This window comes from Cricetulus griseus, chromosome 3 (assembly GCF_003668045.3).
Source record: "Cricetulus griseus strain 17A/GY chromosome 3, alternate assembly CriGri-PICRH-1.0, whole genome shotgun sequence".
NCBI lineage: Eukaryota > Metazoa > Chordata > Mammalia > Rodentia > Cricetidae > Cricetulus > Cricetulus griseus.
The window spans coordinates 257,616,755-257,642,000 of record NC_048596.1 but is presented as its reverse complement, the minus strand read 5'-3'; the positions used below and the strand labels follow the sequence as shown (position 1 = coordinate 257,642,000).

Sequence of the window (25,246 nt, the reverse complement as noted above, 5' to 3'; positions counted from 1 at the left end):
GTCCACTGTGATGTGTCACCACTGAGGTAAGGACAAGGGAGTCAGGGGTTGGGGTGTCTCCCACACTACCCAGCACTCTATCCCACCTGAGTCTGAGGAAGGGCAGTCATAGACACAACTGTAACCCTAGATAAACACATCGGTGGCTTTGATTCAAGCAATGGGCAAATGCCAGCTTTTACCACCCACAGAGCTGGGCCTGCATCTGCAGTGCCCTCACTTCTACCTGGCTCGGCTAGGCGGCCTGCAGCAGCTTGGTTTTCTTATGGTGTGTTTTGGGGGTGTGGGTAGGAGGCAGCATACTTCAGCAGTTGGATTATAGAGTATATTAGATAGAGGACATGAGTAAATACAGAAGCTGAAGGGGTGAAGGTGGCATAAAAGGAATGGGGCGGTGTTAATTACTCTGTAGGGGTTGGAGGGAGGAAGCACACATCAGCACAGGAGAATAAATAATACCCGGATCCAGGTCAAGCAAAGTTGTGATTAAAGAAAGGACATGCAGAGTGCTTTTTCAAACAGGGACAGGTTTGTACTGGGAAAGTTATTGAAAAGAAACACCCTGCTTTGCTCCCACCGACCCCCCATCCCCACCCCAACTAAAAGCTTAGGGGGTCACAGCTCCTGCAGCACCGAGTTCACTGGACAAGTGCTGCTCAAGAAGGCTGCAGAAGCTGGGTCCCCCAAACTTCAGAGCTTTGCATTTCCTTCAGGGATTTACACCAGGAGCTGAAAGTAAACAACATTTGCACATCCCACCTTCTAGGATCAGAACAACCACAATTTCTGGAAGGAAGGCACTGGATCTCCCCCTTAGCAGCTCCCAAGTCCCCTAGGCACTACACTATTTCCCCAACTCCACAGGCCTTGGTATCAGTTTATGCTTAGTTGGGCTTCCAGTCCTCCACAAAGCCCCTAAGTTGAGGCCAGCTCACACAGCTTTAACCGAGCTCTGGGGAGCGCCCTCCTCTCTCTGGTTCTCCATCACCTGGAGGCTCTACCTGTGCTATCATGGGATCCAACATCACCCTCTTTTGGGGGAATAAGCCCGTTTCTTCTCAGGGAGCAGGTGGTAACTCCGTGTTTGCGCAACTGGTGGCGTTCACAGTTAGATTTGGTAGAAAAGAAGGCATCGCATTTTTGACAAGGGAAGGGTTTCTGACCTGAAGCAGGAAAAAAAAATACGTATTTATCTGGCTTTCTACTGCAATGAAAAAGAAAAGTTGCTTTTGATCTACTCTCCTTGGATTGCTGGCATTTCTTCACCCTCCACCCTTCCTTTTAAGAAAATAACAGAAACATACTTAAAAAGACAAAAATAATCATTTTCCCCTTGCCTTCATGTAATAGAGGTTGTCTTCCAGTAGCTAAAATAAACAATGAAAGCAAGATAGTAAGGTCGTAAGAGATGTTAATACCACTACAAGGTTTTTAAACCATAGCAAGTAATACCTACATGAGAAAAACCATTCATCCCCTTACAGCCTGGCGGGAAGTACTGAAGGTGAGGGGTGAGCTGGGACAGGGTAGCAGGTACAAGTCTCCCCAGGGGAGATCATGAACCCCTGGCAACTTTCAGAGTGAGTCTTAGATCCAGTGTGACAGCTCTCCCCTTCTTGACAAGATAGCTGTGGCTTCCACAGAGGAAATTCTGCAGTGACCTCCACCTAGGCCCTACTAGCAAGTGACAGGAGGATTCATTCCACGCCTCCCACATTTTCTTACTCTTGCTTAGTATGGGATGGCCAAGTCTACATCAGCTTACATGTACTGTTCTACAGAAGCATAGGGAAGGCCAGGCCAGCGCCTGGCCTAGACCCCATGCTAGCGCTAGGAAGGAACAGGGAGACATGCTGGGAGGAGAGGCCCTTCTCCCCTCCCCCCCTCCCCAAGAATCCCCTTTATTCATTTGATTCCATCTGCACTGCAAACATCGTGCTTCAGAATGCATTGGAAGCTCCCCTGTGGCTTATCCTGGGTTTGTGTGGGCTGACTGTGGAGGGAACGGGCCAGGGCTCAGGGGCAGAGCATGCATGCATGATCAAGTAGGCCAGGAGAATGGGAAAAGAGGTTGAGGTCAAGAAGAAAGAGGGAGAAAAAGAACAGAGAGGGAAACAAGAAAGAAGGAAGAAGGGCAGGGAAGGAAGGAGGAGGGGAAGGAAGTAGAAAAGGGGGAAGGAAGGGACAAGAGACAAGAGGAGGACAGAAGAGGAAGAGAGAAGGGAGGACGGAGGAGGAAGAGAAAGGAGAGACAGGAAAATGAGAATGGGAAGCAGGAGAGAAAGAGAACAGCATTGAGCTTTAGGAGAGAGGGCAATGTTGGATTGCGCGGTGTCATTGCCTTGTCCCCACCCCTTTGCCCCTGTTCCAGTTGCCAGATTCAAGGTCCCAGTCTCTGACTCCACTGGGACAAGGTGTCATGGACTAAAACCATAGAGTTACTGCCTAGTACTGCTATCTTGGAACCTTGAACCTGTAGGCAACCTTCAATAACTGACAGGAAAGGTCATGTGACACAGCTCCCTGGAAATACAAACCAGGGACCTTCCCTTTAGATTAATAATTTAATATTGGCAAAACTTGGACTAGTGCAGTGTGCAAGATGGGTGGGTGCTGTAGAGGCCCCCAGGGCTTGCTTCTGGGAAGAATCAGAAGGGTTTCTTTCCTTCCAGGGGAAGGAAAGCCCAGAATGCCTGTGAGAATGCACCCAGGATTGTTACCAGGAATAACTGAAGACAAGGGGCACTTATTCCCTCCTGAGAGCACTGAGCTTGCAGACCTCCTTAGGAATGGTCTGGCAGTGCAGATAGGCCAGGGTTGGAGCTCAAGGGCACAGCTCTTGCCTGGCACTAATGAGGCTCCGGGCTTGAACTACAGCACTGAAGAAAGCAGTAGCAGAAGCAGCAACATCCACCCACAAAAGCAGCCAAACAAACAGATAAAGACCCCCCCTACCCAGCAATGTCTACTCTGTGGAGTAGAAAGGCACACAAAAGGTGTATGGGGCTGGGGTTGGGGGCAACAACGCAGACATAAATGTTTGCATCAATCCAACCATACATAGAGACCCTGGGAGGGCCACATCAAAATCCCATCACGTACCAACAAGGGACCCTTGCACAGTAGTTGAGAATCCTACAATTGGTTGGTGAGGCCCCTGATGGGTCTACAGTAGTTTTCTGCTAAAAGCATAGAAAACACCTTCATTTAAAAAGAAAAGGCCATAAAGTGACCAGCTGTAGAAACATCTTGGCTATGTATTTTTCAGGTGACTATTTTGCTTATCATTAACGATTGAACATAATGTTTAAAATATATTTAAAATTATAAATAAAATATATTTAAGATATATTTTAAAATTAAAAATACCCTTTGCTATTTGTAAAAAAGCAAAATGGCAGCTTCCTTAGGTTTGGCCAGATGGGGGAGAACTGAGGTAAAAGATCAAGGGGGCGGGGCTAGTGGCCAGGCATGAGCTATGCAGCACAATGAAGCACTGGTTCAAGTACCAGCACCAAAGGTGGGGAGAACTTTAAAAAAAGGAAAAGGTCAGAAGCTATTGTACTGGGACTTGTTGGTGTTTTTGATTTGTGTCTGTGCATGTATGGGAGACCAAAGAGGGCATGGCATCTCTCGGGGATGGGGTTATAAGTGTTTGTAAGATGCCCAGCGTATTACATGGCTCCACCATGCTCATATCTTGATTTCAAAGGAAATGGTAGGTTCCTATCTCTTAAGTGATTTACTTTTTAGTTTTCACATGTTTTTCCTTTACAGGTGGTTTGGACAGCCAGGCTGTATTCCATGATGAAGAGTCATGTTGATACATGACAGTTAAAAGACAGTCTGGTGGCACTCAAACTTTAAATTACAGGAAGGGCCTCAAATTGACAAGTAATATAGTCATTTAAAGCTCATATGTTCACCGAAAAAAATCCCCTTATCTTTAAAATAGCAGCACACCTTGCAGAGAAGCAAAAATGGTGAGGTTCTTCAGTATTTTATAGTAGATCTGTAAATCACCAGAGGACTAGACTCATGACTTAAAATGACCATTGTGTATGTGTGTGTGTTTGTGTGCATGTGTGTGTGTGCACGAGAGTGTGAGTGCATCTAAGAACAGCTGGAAACATAAGGAATTACCTTTGCACCCAGGACCTGTATGTCCCCCACCCCAATGTGAACATTAAAGCCAGTCAGCCAATATTCATTCATGCAGAACAGTCAGAAAAGGAAGAGGCATTATCTGAAGGGCACTGGGAACAAGGCCAGGCAGGAGGAACAAGAGTTTGTTGAGGACAACGGGACCTTGTTTGTTAAGACCTAAATGGACAGATGGGCTGCAAATGTTCCCCAAAGAGAATCAAGGTTAGAACTCAGATGGAGACAAGACTGCAGAAAAGAAGCTCTACCCCCAGGGCCAAGACATCTTTCTTCTGGGTTTTTCTTCTTCTTTTGCAGTCAAAGCTCCTACTTAAGTAAAAGTGGTAAAGTAAAAACTTGGACTGGAGCGACAGTTTAGTGTTCTTGAAGACCTGGGTCAGTTTTTGGCACCTATATCTGATGGCTCTAAAGCACCTGTAACTTGGACTCCAGGGGATCCAACACCCTCTTCTAGCCTTCACAGGTACCTACCTGCACACATATGCACAGTTATACATATAAACACACATACACCACCATAAATTAAAATAAACCTCAGTAAAAGGCACCCAAGTACAACTGGTTCCAGTTGCTTTCTACACTGTGAAGACATCTCCCTAACTCAAACTCCAGTGCTTGTTAACCATCAGCTATGAGTAGGAGGTGATAGGGAGAGCCCAGAGCTGGCAAAGGAGCTCAAAGTACCCATGAGAAAGTGAGTGAGTGAGCTAGGGAATCCCAGATGTTACAGCTGGAGGGGATTCTCAGAGATTGCACCATCCTCATCTGTCACTGTGGAACAAGGAACCAGAGCAAAGGGAAGGAGGAAGAGAGAGAGAGGGCAGAGGCTCAAAGGGACTGGTTGTTTGCTGGCACTCCGTCCTGCTGTGGCCTAAAGTCACAGGATGAGATGGGAACTGGCAGGAACAGTGCATCGTTGTCTCATGAGGTACAACACATTCAGAGAAAGATCGGTGAGCCACAGGCTTGCAGAAAGTTGGAGGAGGGAGGAAACTGAGCATGGAGAAACCACACAAGAGGACATGAAAGATGACAGCTTCCTTCTCAGATGCAGTTCCTGGAACCTAAGCAGGGTAAAGGGCTAAAGCCATGTTTGTTCTGGCTGGCCCCCTATTTGAACATTTAGCATTTGGCCTTATTGCTCCGATGTAGGTCATGGGTAAACTGGAGAAATGTGTTGAGACAAAGTATAGACACTAGGATAGATGATAGGATGGAAGGAAGGAGGCATCTCTCATGATGTAGGCAGTAAGCTTAACTACACTTGAAATTGGGTTTTGCTCAATGCTGTTGGCTGGAATTTATTTAAGTAATTTTATCCTCCACCTCCTTCCCTCAGTCCCCACCCCGTCTCTCTCTCTCTCTCTCTCTCTCTCTCTCTCTCTCTCTCTCCTCTCTCTCTCTCTGTGTGTGTGTGTGTGTGTGTGTGTGTGTGTATAGAGGTCAGAGAACAACTTTTCAGAGTTGGTTCTTTTCATCTACCATGTAGGTCCTTGGGATTGAATAGGTTCAGATGCACCTAAACCAGAAATTCTGGCAATCAAAACCCAGGAAATCATAAGAAATGAACTTGCAAGTGGGAATGTGTCTTGTATCTACAGATGCAGGCACAAATTGAAAAGAAATGTGTGGATGCTTCAGTAACCAGGAAGACTGTCAGTTTTCTGGGAGATGGGCTATCCGCAGAAAAATGTGCTACGTCTGTCTACCAAGCCTAGAGGTCTCAGTCATTGAGAAGAGAATGTGGGAGGGGCTGGGGGAATCACAAGGTCCAGACCATCTCAAAAGGCACAGCTGCACTATTAGTCCTACCTACAGTGTTTCTACCTGGAAGAGAATGCAGCTCATATCCACTGTTATAAACTGCCTAACTACCTTGAGTTTCTATAGTTTGCAAGCGAAATGACAAGATGTCCAGTTAAATTTGAACATCATTCAAATCAACAAGTAATGCTTTTATCTGCCCCTAATATTACAAAAATTATTTGTTGACCTAAAATTCAAATTTTGCTGATGACCTAGCAATTCTATACTATACATTTAGTAAGACTATTTTGGTTTTCTTTTTCAGTCTTATCTCTTAGTATTTGAATCGTCAACTCCAAAAGGGTTAAGGACCTCAACTCAATGTACATAGCCCAAATGACCAAAGATACAAACCCTGTGATAATACTAAAATATATATATAATTATGACAGGAGGTATATGGTTACTGAAATATTCAAGGTACCTATCATAAAAGAATTTAAAAAATATGCTGTATTTAAGACTTCTAAAATTCACCTTATACAAACTGGCATCTGAAACATATTTCTGGGATATCATTTCGGTAATTTAGCTCTGTTATTTAGAAATTCAAATTATAATGACAGTGTTTCTCTCAGCAGTTGACATTTTACAATAAATATAACTTAAAAATCACTGCCACTACCAATCATCTATGATAAATATTCAAAACAGGAGAAAAATAAAATAAAAAAAATATAGGGGGAGGTGCAGCTACTTCAGAGAAGGGAAAACAAATGGCCAAGTAACACTTGGCAGGATTTCCTTTTACATGTATGGTAGGCAAAGAACTCCATAGAATGTTCAAAATGAAAAAGTGGCCCTGAAGATGCCAGGAAGGAATTTCTCATGTCAAAGCACCAAGCTCATTACCACTACAGTACCTTAACGCAAAGTGCCACTTCCCTGAAATTGCCTCCATACTTAACTTAGTAGAATATATTGACACTTGTCAGGCAAAGGATGTGAGGAGAACTATGACCACTGTCACCTGTGTCTGATCAATTTGTTTCCCAGTAACCCTCGGTGGCTCAGACCAAGCGCACAGATTATATGGAAAGTAACAGCCTGTGGCTGGAACACAAGAAAAGAGCCCCAGACTTTAGGCCTATCCCTTCCCCTCACTCTCTTCTTTCAAGGCTCACCACTTGGTGAGCCTTGAGGGCCTTACCAGTGTGTGTGAGCATGTGCCTCTGGAGGGAGCTGGCCCAAGGGAAGACCCGGGGACAGTGGGGACAGTTGATCTTCTGCAGGCAGTTGGCATAGGAGTTCCGCTTTGCTCTCAGCAATCTGTCTTCTGCAGGGCTACCCTGCTCCTCATCACTGGGCCCATGGTGGTCTGCAGGGGCTCCAGACACATCATCCTGAATGTCATCTTCTGCAGTCTGCAGAAATGGACTGAACTTGTTGGTATCTGTGGTGGCCAGCATCTTCTCGATGCTAGCAAATTCTCCACTGGAGTCGAGGTCCACACCACCACTGTTGGTGAGGGGCCGGTTTCTCATTCCCCTTTTCCTACCCCTCTTCCTGGATGAGCCAGATGGCCCTTGCTCAATAGGCAAGGCTTCCTCTGGGCTGCTGGCTGTAGGGGGTAGTTCACTGGATTCTTTAGGGCTTGTGATGTCAGTGGGGGTGGTGATAACTTTGGGGATAGAGCTTCCTAAGCTGTCTGTGGCCACAGTGTTACTGCTGGTGATCGACGGCCCAGGGTCAGCTACCTTTGTTTTCAGCAGAGTAGGGGCTGAGGACACAGACGAGATGATCTGGGCAATGGAAGCCAGTGGAGGCAGCTCCTCTGTCATGGGGGGCTTTGGCAAGAGAAGGGGAGGCTTTGGCCGTAAGGGCCGAAGCAAGGCTGGGTTGTTCAAGAGGGCAGAGTTGCCCAGGAGGGGAGGACTGCTGATGAGAGCTGAAGAATAGATGGGGACAGCCAGCTGCACGGAGCCCTGGAGAGGCTGAGTGTGGGGTTCCAGGTTGGCAGTGGTGGAGACGGCCACTATAGTGCCTGTGGGGTTTTCCAGGCTCCCTTTGGGCTCCACAGTCACTGACAAGGTAGGGCAGGGTGGTGGACAGGGAGAGAGCTGCTCAGCTTTCCCAGATTCTGGTTCTGGTTTCTTGGCGTCACTGGGAACAACTGTGTCCTTGTCTCCTTTCTTTATGCTCTTGGGGATGGACAGGTCAATGGGCTCCATGGAGCAGTCATAGAGGGCAGAGGAGGAAGAGTTCAGCAAGGAGGACACATTTTCCTGCTTCACTTGGACCAGTGCCAGGCCCTTCTGTGAAAAGTCAAGGGGTTCGTTGAAGTCCACTGCAAAGCTGCTGGCTGGCTCCAACTTGACAGAGATGTGGGAAGGCAAGGGCTGGTTGGGGCTTGTGTGAAGAAAGCCATTTTGGGGCTCCAGGAAAGTGGCGAGGGGTTTGCATTCACCAAAAGCAATGCAGCTCCCCTCTTCTCCTCTGGCAGAGGTCTCTGTGGGTGTGTCTGTGGGGCCAAGGCCACCATCTGTGGCAAGCACATAGCTCTCAATGTCACGCTCGGGCACGTGCAGGTGCTGCTTGAGGATGTGATGGACACAGTTGCGCTTGGCTGCAAAGGTGGCGTTGCATTCCTTGCACTCAAAAGGTTTGCGGCCTTTGTGGCAGCCACCCAGGCCTCGGTTGCAGTGTGTTCGCATGTGAATGCGCAGTGCACGGTAGTGCTTCAGATCCTCACCACACAGCCTGCACACCGTCTCTGGGGAGCAGAAGGCATCCACCAGCTCTGCCGCGCTGCTGCTCACGTATTCTATGTTCTTTTCAATATCCTTTCGGGTGGCCTTGAGGTGTTTCTTGCGCAGGTGCCGCTCACAGTTGGCTTTGACTGTGAATGGGTAGTGGCAGATCTTGCAGATATAGGGCCTTTCCCCACTGTGTGTGCGAAGGTGGCGGATAAGAGCGGCTTTGTCTGCAGCAATATAGTCGCAGATGTTGCATTGGTAGGGTGAGATGCCCAGGTGGGAGCGAACATGGGCACGTAGAACTCCAGAGAAAGCAAACACCTGGTTACAAAAGCGGCAGGGGTAGAGAACCTTGCGCATGGCGGGGGTCTTTTTGCCACTGGGGCCTGTCATGATGGCCTTGAGGTCACCCTCTGTTATCTCCTGCTTGATCTTTGCCTCCATGTTTAGGGGCAGCAGGGCCTCAATGATGCTATCCTGTTCTAGCTGTGTCTTCATCTCAGGCTGGCCTGGCAACTCCACTCCAGGCTGCTGTAGGAAGAGCTGTGTGGTGGTGTTTGGCTGGACCCCAGACTTGGATTGGAGCAGATGAATGTTGGAGGCAGCCTCAACTGACCCCTTAAGGAACTTCAGGGATTGAGGAGGAAGGCTAGGGCTGATACAACCTGGGGATGCCTGCTGTGCATTGATGAGAGGTGGGGGTGTAGATGTGGCTACCACTGTCCGGGGTGCGACCAAAGGCTTTGGCTTCAAAGGAGGCATGTGTTTGAAAATTGCCTGAAGAGGGGTGGCAGGAGCCTTGGAAAGTGGCGGAAGACTGATTTGTGGAGGAGCTGAAGCTGCCATCTTTAGAATCTGTTGGATATCTGCTAGCTCAATGGCTGACTCTCCTGAAATAGGCTTAACCACAATACTACTGTCCGGCTGGATGATGAAGCCCTTTTGGAAGGGCTGCAGGGACAGATGTTTCAAGCCCTCCTTGGTAGCTGGGAGGACCGTTAGAGAACCACCTAAAGAAGCAGCTTCAAAAGGAGACAGACTCAGTACATTGGTGCATCCAGGGTCCTGAGGTAGCTGACACTTGAGTGTTTGGAGCTGTATTGCTTGGTTGTCGTCTAGCAGGGACTCCTCAGGAGGTGCAGGCCTGATGTCTTTGGTGTGCTGCAGGCCCAGAAAGGTCAGGAAGACCTTTTGGTCCTGGGTATCGCCAGCCAGGGTCTTGGTCTGGAGCTTATCCCGGCCCTGATCAGCAGGGATGTGGGTCTGCCTGTGCAGGATGAGTGAAGACAGCATGGGGAATGCCTTGTCGCAGGTGTCACACACGAACCGGTGCTGCTCGCTGATGCACCTTCGTAGGTTTGTTTCACACCAGGCCTAAGTGAAACCCACCAGCAAAAGCAAGGGAGAAAAGGTGAGGATTTAAAAAATGATCCCAAAGGGAGATATGAGAAGTGTCTGTTGTATAACAGCAGCCCTTTCCATTAATACAGAGAGCCAACCTTTCTGAGTGTGACTCTGAGACTGAAGTAGGTAAATGATGGACAGTGAGCAGAAGTCTGGCCTGTGGACCACATGTGGCCATGGACAGCTATGGAAGCAGTCCGACACAGAATTGTCACTCAACTGCACAGTTCACAAAGTGTGAACTCTGTAGATAGCAAGTCCAATTGCAATGGTGTGTGTGTGTGTGTGTGTGTGTGTGTGTGTGTGTGTGTGTGTGTGTGTATAATGTTTCATTTTTTTTTCTCTAATATCCTTTATCTCACTAAAATCCACGCTGGCCAGTCTGTCCTCCTTACGTTTATTGGGATGAGAGGGATTGATGATCTTTTATCTTAGGTTGTATTTTCTGTGAGTTTTTATGTGGATCTAGCTCATTGGTGCCTTCTGCCCATTTTTCAGGCTTTGAGGTTTAAAGTTGCAAATTCACTACCCCTATCAGAGCCCTGTTGTAAGCCCAAGAACCCCAAAGAGGACAGAATGGGCCATCCTGGACTTTAGTGAGAGAAAGGACATTACAGAAAACACTGCTACCCTACCCCACACAGCTGCAGACTGTAGAGGTAGCTGTAGGTACAGTGGGTCCATCAGCATACCTGAGAAATCCGAGGAAACTTCCTACAGGAGAAATCAGTAAACCCTAAATCATGGAAGCCAGCAGGAATTGAAGGGTTGTTCTGGATGAAAGGTCTTCCCATGGCATCTCTGGGAAGCTGCTTGTGGACGAGTGCATTGTGGCGCAGTAGCCCCCGATGAGTGCGGAAGGTTACACAGCAAATATCACATCTAGGAGGAAGGAGTGACAACCATGAGGAAGCAGCTCAGTCAAAGTCTCCATTGGCCTGTTAGTTTTATCATATGCTTTCTCTCTTCATTTTAGTTGAATAAAATAAAATAAAGCATAATTGCTGGTGGTTAACTCTCTCTCTCTCTCTCTCTCTCTCTCTCTCTCTCTCTCTCTCTCTCTCTCTCTTTTCCTCCCTCCCTCCCTCCCTCCCTCCCCTGGGGGGTGGTGGCACATGCCTTTAATCCCAACACTCAGGAGGCAAAGAGGCCATCCTGGTCTACAGAGCAAGTTCCAGGATAGGTTACAAAGCTACACAGAGAAACCCTGTCTCAGAACAACAACGGGGCTGGAGAGATGGCTCAGAGGTTAAGAGCACCGACTGCTTTTCCAGAGGTCCTGAGATCAATTCCCAGCAACCACATGGTGGCTCACAACCATCGTTATGAGATCTGGTGCCCTCTTGTGTTGTGCAGATATACATGGAAGCAGAATGTTGTATACATAATAAATATTTAATCTTTAAAAACAACAACAACAACAACAACAACAAAACCCCAAAAGATATATTCTAATAACTCTGGCTACCAAATCTTTGCAGGTGGTACAAGATGTATGTATGATACCATTATCCAAAGTCTGTGCACAAAAGTTGGGATCCTGAAGTCACCAAAGTGAGACATTGCCCCCCCCCCCCAATCAACAAAACAAAAAAGCCTATGCTTCTGGGCATGTTGGTACATGGACACTTAAAGAGACACAAAGGCCAACCCCCTTTTCAAAACAAATACCATATGTCTACATGGCATTGGTGAAATCACACAGCACTCCTAGCATTTAACAGAGATAAAATAAATATATTGGTAGTACTACCACTACTATCTGAAAAATAACCATATACTGAGCTCATAATAAATGCAAAAGTCTTGCTTGGGAAGTGGGCAGGAGGCCAACAGGATCATGGGTACCAACGATCTCTAGATCTTCACTGAGTGAAATTTCAGGTGCTACAATAATGATATTATAAACATCCCCCAGTCTGTACTCACTACAGTCATGTGACCATGTGGTAAATGGAAACTCATCAATTCACATAGATCTCATTGGTGGGGGCAGGGCAGATGTGCACATCTGCATGGTGGCAGAAAGTTCCATTTGTAGAATCACATCTCACTCTTATAAACCCTCTGGGGGGGGGGTCTTGTTAGCACTGTTTACAGAGACAAAGCAACTCGCTCCCACTCACACTACATACTTGTCAATGGAAACTTTTTTTGTTATTCATTCTTTTCTAGAAAGACAAGGAAATCACCCATGTTGCCACTGAGCTCATGCTGCTGAAGAAGAGTCTGTGCAGCCCTGCTTATCACTCTGGAGCAGCTGCAGCAGAATGTAGCCTTGTCAGACACCCACCTCTTGCCTCTCCCTTGGTAATCTGGGAGCATCCCCTAAACAAGATTTAGAATAACATATTCCCATCAGCCACTGGAAACACAATGCTCTTTTTGAGGGGACTCTACTGAGCTTCCAATAGCTGTGGTCACGGAAGTGTTGGACACAGACAGCCCACAGCACATGTGATCACTGGAAATGCTTTGGCCATGGGTTCCACTGGTGTGGCTTCCACCTTGAGAAGGGGACATGTCTGGGGGAGACTTGTTCAAGATACATCCCTTGCCAGAATACAAAGAGGGCTAAGTCACAGGTTAGGGGACACTTAGTAGGACAGCAGCACAGACACTGGCACTTTAGGCCAGGTTCTACTTTCGGCTGAAACAGGTTCTAGTTCTGAGATGCTGACCTCAGAGGCTGAGGAAAACCGGCTGGAAACAGGACTCCAGCTTTTAGGCCTTCTAGGTTCAAGTCAACTGAACTTGTTACCAGCCCAGCTCCTCACGCTACTCTGGTTAAAAAGATGAGAGCAATATCAGAATTAGGCAAACTGACCTCTGACCACATTTGTTGTTATGAAATTGCTGTTAAATTTTTGCATATGCTTTAAATGCCTCTTAACATGTGCATAAGAAGGGGAACTACTTTACCTCAAAAAACTAGTAAGAATGAGGTGAGGTTTTACCACTTCAAATCTAAAGAGTGATGACCTCCAGCAGCTGCTGAGTGTGGGGCAGGGCACCTGTTATGTGAAAAGGCTCATTTTCATGCTTTTCTGACTCGGGAGACTATGAGAGCTTCTGCAAGGGGTGGAGAGGGCACAGGGAACAGAAAGAAGTACTAAGTCCATTGCTCAGACTGCTCCATCCACCGCATCAAGCTGCTGGCTCAAGCCTATGACACTGTGTTGGTCTCTATGAAGCAGAGCTAGTTCAAGGGCTACATTGTGCCTTTCCTGAAAGGTGAAAAAAAAAAAAAAAAAAGGAAGGTAGCATAATAGGACACCTGTCACTGGTACCTCCTGTGGCATCTCCACTTGCAATATTCAGAAACTCATTAACTCATTCTTCTTACGGTAATTTACTACATTTTCTATAGTATATGTAAAATTTTAAATTAATAATTACTAGTGCAGGGCACTATCTGAGATACTAAGATCCTACAACATATATCTAGGCTCATTTTATCATAATTACAGTAGATACAGTTAGTAAGAGTGGTTAGCACTTATTCTCAGCACTTGTCTAGTTTGAAGCCAGCAGGCTTATACTTAGCAAAAGGGCTTGTTAACAGGTAAAAAGGGTCTCAAAAATAATTTATACACACGTTAATATTGTGTTTGAGATGTAACATATAAATATAAATAAGTGATAATACCAAAAATTGATCCTCATTACTTAGGAGTTCTGCACTTTTAAATTTACGTATGAAATTAAATCCCAAATTGATACCTGTGAAGCTTTTGTGTTCATTCACAAATATGTACAAAGCAATGACAAATTTGAATTTGCATAATAAATATTCCCTGCTGAGATAGGAGGAAATCACATGTGGCCTTCTTGTTCCACTCTTAAAATAATAGGTGAATGTCCTTTCTAATATTTCGTGCCATGTTTCTTGTGTTCTGATGCTTTCTGTTGGTGATTTTGGTAAATAAGGGTTCCTAGATGTGGTTCTGAAGCATTGTCTAGTGTCTTAAGCATAGGAAGCTGTGATGGGCCTTACAGAAGAGTACGGGCATTGGGGAAGCTTCATTCAGGCACAGGTAACAGTGGTATTGGTTGTTGAGTTCAATGTTAACGAGTCAATAACACATATTTGACACACAGGCTTTAAATGGAAACATAAAGTTTATGTATTGATTTTAGTTGGTGGAAATGTGATCAAGAGGTAGCAAGGAACTAGCTCCTCTAATAGCAAAGCTCCAGTGTATATGCACGTGCAAACACATGCGCAGGCATGCAGGTTTAATTTGGAGAAAGTTTCATATGGAAAAATAAGTGCTTTCTCTGGCCCACCCTCTATTCTACACATCTACTTCCTTAGGCCCTGCCTGCTTGCCCTGGGGCCACAGCTGAGAAGAGAACATTCTCTCCAACATGCATGCTTGGAACCATCCAATCAAGTCTAAGATCTACTTTTCACACTTGCACTTTCACAGGAATTCAGCCTAAGCACCCCTATTTCACATATTGAAATTCTTCCTTCTTAAGACTCTCAAGTGTGTAGTCCAGGGTGGGCTAAAAGTTTCTATGTAGACCAGGCAAGTCTCAAACTCTCAGGGATCTGCCTCTTTTGTATCCCAAGTATTGGATTCCCCTACCCACGTCAAGATGGGGTTTTCTGTGTAGACTCAACTGTCCTGGAATTCATGAGGTAGACCAGGCTGGCCAGGAACTCACAGAGATCCACCTGTGCCACCACTACCCGACTGGATTTTGTTTTTTAAAGGATCCCTGCAACACCAAGTAGCTAAGACATTAGGCACCTTCACTTCCCTTCTGAAAAGGCTTAGAGTGGTTGTGGGTCTCAACCCCCTTGGGGTTGCATATCAAATATTTACATTATGATTCATAATAGTTGCAAAATTACAGTAATGAAGTAGCAATGAAATAATCTTATGTTTGGTGGTCACTACAACATGAGATACTGTATTAAAGGGTCTCAGCGTTAGGATGGTTTAGAACCACTAATTTAGAGTATGTCACAAGCAAGCTGCTTGAAATGGAAGAAAAAAAACCAACAACAAAAAAGCAAATAACCAAATCCCCCACATAACCCCTGAAACAAAACACATCCCCTTACTTAAACCAAGCCAAACCAAAAAGCCACATCTGCTTTGGAACCATAAATGTATTGTGAGGCTGGGTGAATGGGGAACTCTCAGAAAATCTTGTCCCACTTTGCACCTGTTGATAGACTTTAAATAAAGTAGGGGAGGAAAACCATCACCTAGAACAGGAGGGCCTTTATCAGAGACAAGGGTTTAACAGCCCTCCCCAGACTGTGAAGCATGGCTTTGCAACCTTGTTTCTAAGTGCTTGAAGGACAAGGGAGGTCACTGTAAATCTGGGGAGCCTGTGGCAGCAGGCAGAGCCTGCAGCTGGTGTTATTCTCAGGCCATTGACAAACCTAGCTTGGGTTTATCACTCACTCTTCATTAAGGCTACAGCCATTTGCTGGGTGGTCTCTAGGACTCTGTTGTCCTCAACCTGGGTTTGTGCAGTATCTCAGCCCTGCCAGGAACCCATAAAGACAATGATTGCAAAATATTTAGAAGAGACAGAAACACACTCAAGAGTCACAGTGAAGGGAGAACTATAGGAGAATTTCATTTTGCAACAGACCCTGACGACGTGCCAGACAGAACTTTTATATACCAGACTGGCTGTTTTTGATTTTCTGGCAAAGGAAAAGGCCCTATGTTGGAAACAGAGGGCAGCTTTTCCAAATGGAAACCAACTTTGCTGTCAGTAAAATAGATGTATTTGGGGGAAAGTGGATTTTTTTTTTTAACTCAAAGAAACTATAAGAACTTATACTTCCTTAAAAAAACAAAACCATCTTTTCTAAATCATATTGAAATAGGTTACTCCCTGAGGGGAGGGGGGATTCACAGAGGAAAAACTGCCATCGGACAGTTTAAGGAGAGATTGCACATAGAACACAGGGGTGAATACAAAAGCAGATATTTGCCTGACATTTCTACAGGCATGCTCAACATATTGACTGTCAGAGCATGGTGCTCACAGACAGAGCTTTCTGCACCCCAAGGCAGAACACAGGTACTGACTCACTTAGAAAGCACCCGGATTAGCACTGCATCAGCCAGTATAGCTAAGAAGATGAGAATTTGAATTTGGCATGTTAGGACAGAGTCCAACATTTTTCCCAGTCACTGAATCTGGGGTTCTACCTCAACGGGGAGGAGGGGTGGGACTCCAATAGTAGTTCTTGATGGTGGGAGGAGGGGAGAGCTGTGGTGTTGGAACAACAGAGAAGAGAGATGCCTGACGCTTATCTCTTCTCTCCCAGCCTCCCTTAGTACCACTTGCAATATCACCAATGGGTTCTGGGTAGGTGTGAAGCACAGATAGGAAGGTCTGAAGGTGGGGGTCCTAAGGACTGGAAACTCCTCCCAGCAGCAGGCCAGGATAATTGATAAGTTTTGATTGTACCTGTCGGTATGTGAAGTTGTAGAGGTACAACAGGGTTGTTGCTGGAAAACTATGACCACAGAGACCCACAGTATGGGCATAGAGATGTGTTTTTCAGTTGTCAAAGACATGGGGAGGCACTGTCATTACTGTCACAGAATTGATTCTGTCGGCCTGGAGCATAGCTGAATGTAGGGCAGTTGCTTACCAAATGTTAGTCCTGGGACCAATCCCCAGTCATAGGGGAAAAAGTTCTGAACCTCTATATCCATATCCCTCTTTCACATATCAGCAAGCAGAAGGCCGTCACACTCCAGCTGTGACTTTTGCCAGGTTGGGAAGATTTCATTGCAATTGTACTTGGCTCCACAGTGACTCGTATCTACTCCAACCTCAGGCCATCAAGCTATGGAGGACCCAACCCGGCCAGCTAGCACTCAACCTGCTCAAATCACCACGGCAAGGAGTGGGCCAGCCAACTCCACCAGGTCAAGGGAACACTCTGAGCTGAGGTTTTTGTTCTTTCACTTCTTAAGAGACCGTAATGAGACAAGCAATGTTGTTCATACTCAAACCCACTCAGTCTTAAAGGAAAAGTTCAAGTAAAGATTTAAAAAGCATTGAAATTGAGTGTGGTGAGCACTTGGGAGGTGAAGGAAGGAGGATCAGGAGTTCAAGGCCAGCTCCAGCTACATATCAAGTTGGAAGCCAAGCCGTCTCAAATGAAATTGCTAACTGTTGTATGCCACGTGCCTAATTAGGAAGGGAACTGAGCTATCTATTCCTTTGATGGAAAGCATCCCCATAAAAAGGGGAAGAAGGCATCCTTCTTTCATTTACTTTAAAACAAAAACAAAAACAAAACAGTGAGGCTAAGGAAAAATGTAGTGGAATAGTGTGATGTTATTATGGTGTACATATCCATACAGGTTCTAAACCATCCAGCCCAAAACAGTTTGAAAAAATAAATGGACCAGGTGTCTTTTCTTTGTGAAACGTTATAGCTGAGTGATTTCAGGATGTATCTCTTCCAGTATCTGCTACAGTAATATTTTATTCATATGGTGACCTTAATGTTCTAGAGCAAGATGGAAATCCTGAAGTCAGCAGAAAAGTTGACACCTAACCTGAAGAGGTTAGCCACTCTTGGTCTCCTTCCCTCTCCACTCTTTCATAGTCCCAGCAAGTACACCTCCTGGGCTGTTAGTCTGCCTGCCTGTAACAGTAGCACTCAGTCTGGACTATAGAGCAAGATCCTGTCTTAGAACAGAACAGTAACACCCAAAACAAACAACAAAAAACAATGCCTCCTTCCAAATACAGGAAAGGCTGCAGATATGTCTCAGTGGTCAAGAGGTGGTGATGTTCTTAGAGGAATCCAGTTTGGTTCCTAGCACCCATGCCAGGCAGCCCACAACCACCTATAAGACCAGCCCCAGGGAGCCAACACCCTTGACTTCTGCCTACTCACATTCATGTGTATACACATTAAAAAAGAAAATAAATCCTGAAAAAAAGAATTAAGTAGGGTGTGGTAGCCCACACTGTTAACCCCAGCACTCCTGAGGCAGTGGCTGGTGGATCTCTGTAAGTTCCAGGCGAGTTTGGTCTACATAGCAAGTTCCAGGACAGTTAGGGTTACACAGAGAGATACTGACTCAAAAACATAAAAGGAACTTGGGGTAGCAGAGGGATAGACGGACACATCCCTCCTCTTAAGTATATATATATATATATATATATATATATATATATATATATATATATATACTTTAGAAGAATTTACTGTCAAAAAGATAATGTCAAAAGACTACAGTGGCAAATTTTTAAATTAACCATTTAACCAATTTCAGGTTTCCCCAACATGCTACAAAAAATGATGTAGGCCTCTCTTATTTGTAGGCATCAATGTCCTTCAAGCTTCTAAATTTGCCTATTTGATAGTCTATAATGGTTATAATACTCCCAGAAGGCAGGACTCAAACCCCATTTAAGTAGCTGCTCGGTGTTTACAAAAGCAAAAATAGAAAAAAATGGCTTTTTATGACAACAAAAAGCAAAGGACAAATGCTTTTATGCTCTGTCAAGTCCACAGTACTTGAGAGAAGAAGCCCTGAAATTTTGACTCCTCTGTGTCACTGGGATGGGACAGTTAAGAAAGACCACACCGAATCGTTAACTGTTACGCTGGAAGGCTTAAAATACTAAAAAGAACACATGCAGGCTGGGGAGACAGCTCAGACAAGAGAACACCCCACCTCACCAAGCACCCCATAAAAGCTGGATGTGATACCCATTTTTACACATATGAAAGGACATTGCCACACAAAAACGTACACACACAAAATAAATAAAAAACCTTTAAGAAACAACACGTTCTAAGGAGAACAAAAAATTTAATATTTGTTACAGTTCCAGGCCTAGATCATTCTCCTTCATCCTCACAAACCATCCTATCTATTTCCCAGATAGAGAAACTGAGCCTTTACTTGCCTGAGGTCACAGAGGTGCCAGCCAGCAGACTGGGACCACACTGACTGCAACCCCATTTGCTTAGAGGACAGTCATTTGCAGATGTCCCAGCTCCTTCTTGACTCATGTCACATCCTCAATGCCTGGACACTTTTCCTGACCACTGATAGATAACTCCCCACTCCCAGCAGTGAGCAGAACCCCTAAGAAATACCTGCTGGGAGGGTGACACTCGGCAAGTCCGATTCCCTGAGACATCCAATTCCTTGCTCATTAAAGAGTTTTGATGGAGACTGGCATTCCTTTTAAAAAAGGATTTCATGCTTCATTTTTCCTGTTCTGTCTCCAGAGGCCAAAAGGAATAAGCGCAAACAATCCCACCCCACCCAGACATTCCTCTTCCCTCAGCCCACCCCCCCTGGCCCATCCTGGGGCACAGAACTGACATCCACAGCTGCAGTAATCTCTCCCAGTTGTTGTAAAGAGCGATGATGGCCTGTAACAGACCCCTGGCTGGGTTACCTTCCCTTGCCATATTCAGGCTGTCTCCTGCAGACCAGCACCCAGCTAGGCCTGTTCAATGAAGCTAGCATGACATAAAGCAGGAAGTAGCCTAAGGGCTCAGAGGACACAGAAGGAAAAAGCTCTGAGGCCAGGTGAACCTGGTCTTTGCTCTGCTCTTGGGTGGTGAGGAGGCTATGAAAGGTAAAACAACTAAGGAGCCTCTAACTGCAAGGCCAGGGGAGTATCATACCCTGACAGGTATCTGTCCTCACTTGGCTGATACTTGGATGGCTGGAGTCTTAATAAAAGACTCTAAGACTCTATTTACCGAACTTCACCCCTGTGTTTAGCATGTTGAAAATACTGGGCCAACGACACACCAAGAGTCTCAGGGTGTCTCTGGAGGTGGTAGGTGTGCAGTGAAGATACAAAGTCACTAGAGTAAAGATACTTGTTCTTAAGATCCAGTATTGCTTGTGAGGCCTTCTATCAAGAAACAAAGACAAGCATGTACTGGTCTGTCTCACCAGGCGGCCCCATAGCCAGGATGCATAGCAAGGGGCTGCTGGCCTACAGCTTGCTCTGGCCAGGGTAGTGCTTAAATTCCCTCAGAGCCTTGGATGCTTGCCAAAGACCCCTCTAGCTTCCCACTTTCTATTTCCTGACTGATCTGAGGGTACTGCCTTAAACTTTCAATTACCCCAAGATCAATAATATGACCATAATGATGGCCATAACCTGGAAGGAATGAAAGGAGTGCCACAACATCCAATGTCAGATCCAAAGCTCTTAGAAAGCACTGTGTCTTTCTTGGCCCTGAACTTGCCTACTCTCCCCACCCCCTTCCTTCTGATCAGCCTCCAGGTCCCACTTCAAACATCCCTGTTTTTCAAGATTGGTCAAATGCCTTGCATTGTCACAATGAGGACTCCAGTCATTTGTTGGATATATTTTAACTAAAATAATGTAAAAATTACTTATTACCCAATTCCCTTTAATCAAGAAGCCACCTAAGATTATACAATAACTTGGGCCAAATTTCCTTTTGGCAGTTACTTCATCAACATGGTGACTATCCAGCTCCACAGCCCACCCACTCTTGGGGAAGGCCTCACCGCCTCCTGGCTTGTCTTTAACCTGCTCTGTGGGCTGGTCAGCACCTGGCATGGGACTGCTTTCATTAAGAGGGGCTAGGACTGAACACAAACACAGACAGATTTCAATTACTAAATATAAGATAGTGAGAAGGTAAAAATGTACCTCTAATACCACTTTTCACTTCAAAGTGTGGCAACTAGAAGATTTCAAATGACACATGGGTCATGTTGTTTGTGTAAGCAGCACTAGTCTGCACACCGCCCCAGCTCACTACACTCCCAGCAGTGCAGCCTGTAGTCACTTTGCTCTGCTAACAACAAAGCAAGACATTCAGCGCTAGGCACATTCTCCCCTCTGTAGCCACCTGCTCTCTGCATGGTCCCTCACCGTCAGTCCTGAACGCCACGGCCCAGCATGCTCTATTCAGTTCTTCTCTGCCCTATTACCCCTTGCCCGGAAGCTAGAAGAGGCCTCACAAGCAATACCTGATCTTAAGAACAAGTATCTTTACCAGTGACTCTGTATCTTCCTTTTGTCTGATGCCCGGATTTCATTATTTTGAAACACAGTAGAGTGGAGGAGAAAAAGACTCAGCATATATACAAGTTTGGATTGCCAACACTTTATTAAGGAACATGGGCACCTTGCCAACTTTGGTAGGCAGGGAGGGAGTGGGGCAAGGGCAGAAGAAAGAAACCAACAGCTGTTTTAAGTTACAGACTCTGGTTCTAAACTGGTAGCACTGAGACTCTACCGCCTTTGGGATTTGAAAATGGAGTTGGTGTCTATTTTAGTTCCGAGTTAACAAGCAGTCTCTCCCATCAGCTACTGTCATAATGCATCACCCCAGCTTGGCCCCTCTTGGCCCATGCCTGGCCCCGAGGCTTCCTCTGATAGTAGGCTATTATGTGGAAGCCGAGCAGAGAAGAGAAAAGAGGAATTAACTATGTTCTATAATCAACCCTTTTCGGTTTTCAAAAGCTAGCCCCACCCAGCCTCACAATAGTTACTAGATAGAGCCATGAAGCTGGGGCCAGTCCGCTCACCAGGCACACAAGCCACTAAGCCACCCCTTCCTAGGAGCCATCCATGGCTAGCCACTGTGGGGTTGGTGGCATGAAAGGCTGCCTCAAGGGGGCTAAGTCCTCCAATGCTAAGGCTAAGGCTAAGACGCTTTTTCTATCAACCCCTCACCAAATGGTGTCCTCATTAAGTAGATAAGGAGACCTTCTTTGGTAACAGTACAGGACTACAGAGCTGCAGCCTCAAAGCCTATCTATCTATGCACCATGGTGAAGACGGTTCTGGCCACAGATTGATTCATGTCTAATGTGATTGTCACCTGTATTTGCTTGAGGAAGAAGGCTTTCCAGACAAGCATTTAAGAAAGGGACACTTGGTCTTGCCTCATCATGGCTACACCATGTCATGCAGCCTCACATTGCCTAGAAATCACTCATGAAAGCCAGGTTACTTCCCTGTGTGATGGAATTTCCAAGAAAGGTAAAAGTAGATTGGTCCTAAAATAGTAGCTGTTCACAAAATAAAATGTGGAGTAGGATAAAATAAATACACAAGAGCATTAAATTTGTGGCTGCCTGGCAGGAACCCCCAAATAGAGGAAGCAGGGTCCCATGTGCCATTCTCCTGTCTTTAAACTGCTCTCATGGGGAGGCTTGTGTGTCATTTCAATGCTCAATTTTCACCATAGCTCCACATAAGGCAGGTGCTGTGGGTAGTGAGACTATGAAGTTAAATTCCTGGCCAGGTGTGGTGGCGCATGCACTCTGGGTGCAAAGGAAGGTACATTTCTGAGTTCAGGGCCAGCCTACATGGTGAGTTCCACAACAACCAAGGATATGTAGAGAGACTTTGTCTAAAGAAAACCAAAATATTCATGAAATTCTTAGAATCAGTGGTTAAGAAGAACAGCTATTTCTCAGTGGTAAAAGTTCAGAGACATAGAATGAGAGAGGACCGGAAGAAAACACACACATTATTGATCTAGCCCTACTTCAATGTGAATGGGGAAACCGATACAGAGGCAGCTGATGAGAACCACACAGAATGAGCAGGACAGGCTTGACTGTAGGACAGTCAGGATACTTTGGGGATCTTTCTAGAGTGGGACCTTTTCTCCTCACAGAGAATGTAGACAGAATCGCACTGGACACTGGCCAGCCCCTTAGCCACTGTCTTGAAATTGGGAAGTTCCATCTAGGTACTTTACAGCATTTCACTGCCTCACACTTTAACCTCTCCGAGAAAGTTCTTTTTCCCACTCCAATGAAAAACTGACATAAAACTGATAAGAGAATTCAGGCATACAGATACCCATGCCTTCTAAAGATGTGACAACACGGGGGCCTGCCCTGTGCCCTTAGATGAAACTTCAGCTATATATATATGCTTGAGCAAAGGCTCCCATGTAGCCTTTTGCCCTTCCTAATGCTTAAAATAGATGGAACACATAGGTGGAACATATAAATAGTAGCAATTCTGAAGGGAAGTTTTCTAAACCTATTTGTTCACCTAAAATATAGGATTTTTGTTGTTGTTTTGGCTGATAAAAGTTACCAGAGAAGTTACACAAAAGATAGGAGTGCTCCTCTCTCCAACACTGCTGGAAACTATACCACCATCAGTACTTTTATCCCCTTGAAGCTGAGGATTAGAAACATGGTTGCTAAGACCTAACATAGAGGCTAGAGGAGCAGAACAAGTAGCAAACACCTGCATTATGTAATGAGCTTTCCCCCACTTGTATGCCCAAGAACTCTTTCTTACCTACAAGGCTTCAGGTTTCTGCACTATGGGTCCGTTCAATTTAAGCACCTGGTGCTTAAATTCTGAGCACCTGGTATAAGTCAGTGCTGTGCTGGGAACATGAAACACCTGGGCTGTCCCTGACTAGACCATTTATCCATGTACAGCAGACAATCATTTGGGTTGCAACACCTTTTGCCAAGAAAGTATGTCTGTTACACAAAATACCCCGTGACAGGAAATTCTCCAATGCCTAAAGACTCAGTGATTACTCAAGAGACGTCACTAAGAACAAAGGAGCAAAGTAAACACAGTAACAGCCCATGGCTACAGTCATGCTTGCTCACAATCTTCAACCCAACCTTTTCTCCATACCATGTGTTTCTTAAGTGCCTTCCCAATGTCCCCATAAATAAGCTCAATTGCTGGAGTCCAGTTTGGAGTGACAAGAAATAAGAATGTCATATGCCAGAAGAAACAGTAACAAGTAATTTCCCAGACCACCATCTATTTCTACCCTTCTCTCACCTTAATGGGTTATCTGAATGGGTCTCCATGTGGGTCTCCAGTCCATACTTGCAAACAAACTCCTTGAAGCACACTGGGCAGTGAAAGACTTCATCAGCCATCTTCTCCAAATCACCTGACTGCCCATCTTCTACCATCTTAGGAAAAGCACAGAGTGGCATCACCAAGGTGGTCTCCCACACAAGTTTGCTAACCTTAGTGTAGAAAGTTCTAAAAGTATATTCTTCACTCAGTACCAAGGTTTGACTGACTACCCACCCACCCACCCACCTATCCATCCATCCACCCATCCACCCATCCATCCATCCATCCACTCCACTCAGTGAGCACTACCACTATATACCCACCCAATTCACCCATATATTCTTCAGTCCCCTTATCTAATCAACAAATACTTATGGACACATGATACACATGATATCTGCAAGGCATTAGGAATAGAAGTGAGGACAAAAGAGCCCCCAATGCTGATGAAGCTTCTACTTCAACTACACAGTCAGTGTAAAAAGCATGGAACAACTTTGGAAATTCTTGATTTATTTCATCCATGTACTACCTGGGGCCTCTAGAGAGAAAACACATATAGGTGCCGTTTCTCAGATACTTTATAAAAACAGTGTGGGGAACACACATCAAAAAAGCCCAGAATTAAAATGAGAGAGAGAGAGAGAGAGAGAGAGAGAGAGAGAGAGAGAGAGAGAGCGTGAGCGCTGGTGGCCACACTTGGGAGGCAGAGACAAGTAGATCTGAGTTCAAGGCCAATCATTCATAGTCAAGATATCTAAGGCTACACAGAGAAACCCTGTCTCAAAAAAAACAAAAACAAGCAAAAAAAAACCCCAAAAAAACAAAAAACAAAAAACAAAAAAACAAGCAAGCCCAGAATTAAAGTCTTCTACATCTCTACACTGTGATAATAAAGATTATAAAGATTAGATACTTCTGCCAAAAGCCACACGATAGGGTACATTTGTGTTATAAACTAAGCGCAGAGGACCTTTTTAGCTGGTGCTAGGTCTTCTCTCTCTGACTCGGCATCATGACTCAGTTTCCTTTTGGAGGACAACCGCCTACGCTTGAGAGGGGATGGAGGGGCTGCAGCTGTAGTACTGCAGCTGTCCTTCTCATGGATCTTCATATGTCTAGAAGGAAGACACACAGAAAATGTGATTTGACAACCACCACTAACACAACAGCAACAAGACCCACTGCATTTTCTTTTCGAAAATATCATATGTAAGCAGGGTACTTGAGATATCTTATCAGTTATCACTATTATTTTCCAGTCTTGGGAGTTGAACCCACAGCCTTGTACACACTAGGCAAGTGAACTCTCACTGAACAATATCACAGCCCTAAACTTTATCAGTTAAGGGCAT

The 25,246-nt window shown here is 45.4% G+C and overlaps 1 protein-coding gene across 7 annotated transcripts in view; it reads right to left on the bottom strand.

The window, feature by feature from the left end:
- Rreb1 (ras responsive element binding protein 1) overlaps positions 1-25,246 on the bottom strand; it is a 125,773-nt gene that overhangs the window by 9,248 nt on the left and 91,279 nt on the right. For 6 of the 7 annotated variants that reach the window (XM_027410372.2, XM_027410370.2, XM_027410371.2 and 3 more), the window contains 5 exons: positions 24,865-25,009; positions 23,868-24,004; positions 10,763-10,952; positions 7,121-10,040; positions 1,002-1,163 (listed from right to left, as the gene is read on the bottom strand). In XM_027410372.2, coding sequence (XP_027266173.1) covers positions 1,002-1,163; positions 7,121-10,040; positions 10,763-10,952; positions 23,868-24,004; positions 24,865-25,009 — 3,554 coding nt within the window. The remainder of the gene's footprint in view (positions 1-1,001; positions 1,164-7,120; positions 10,041-10,762; positions 10,953-23,867; positions 24,005-24,864; positions 25,010-25,246) is intronic. The other variant, XM_027410375.2, reaches the window with a different exon arrangement.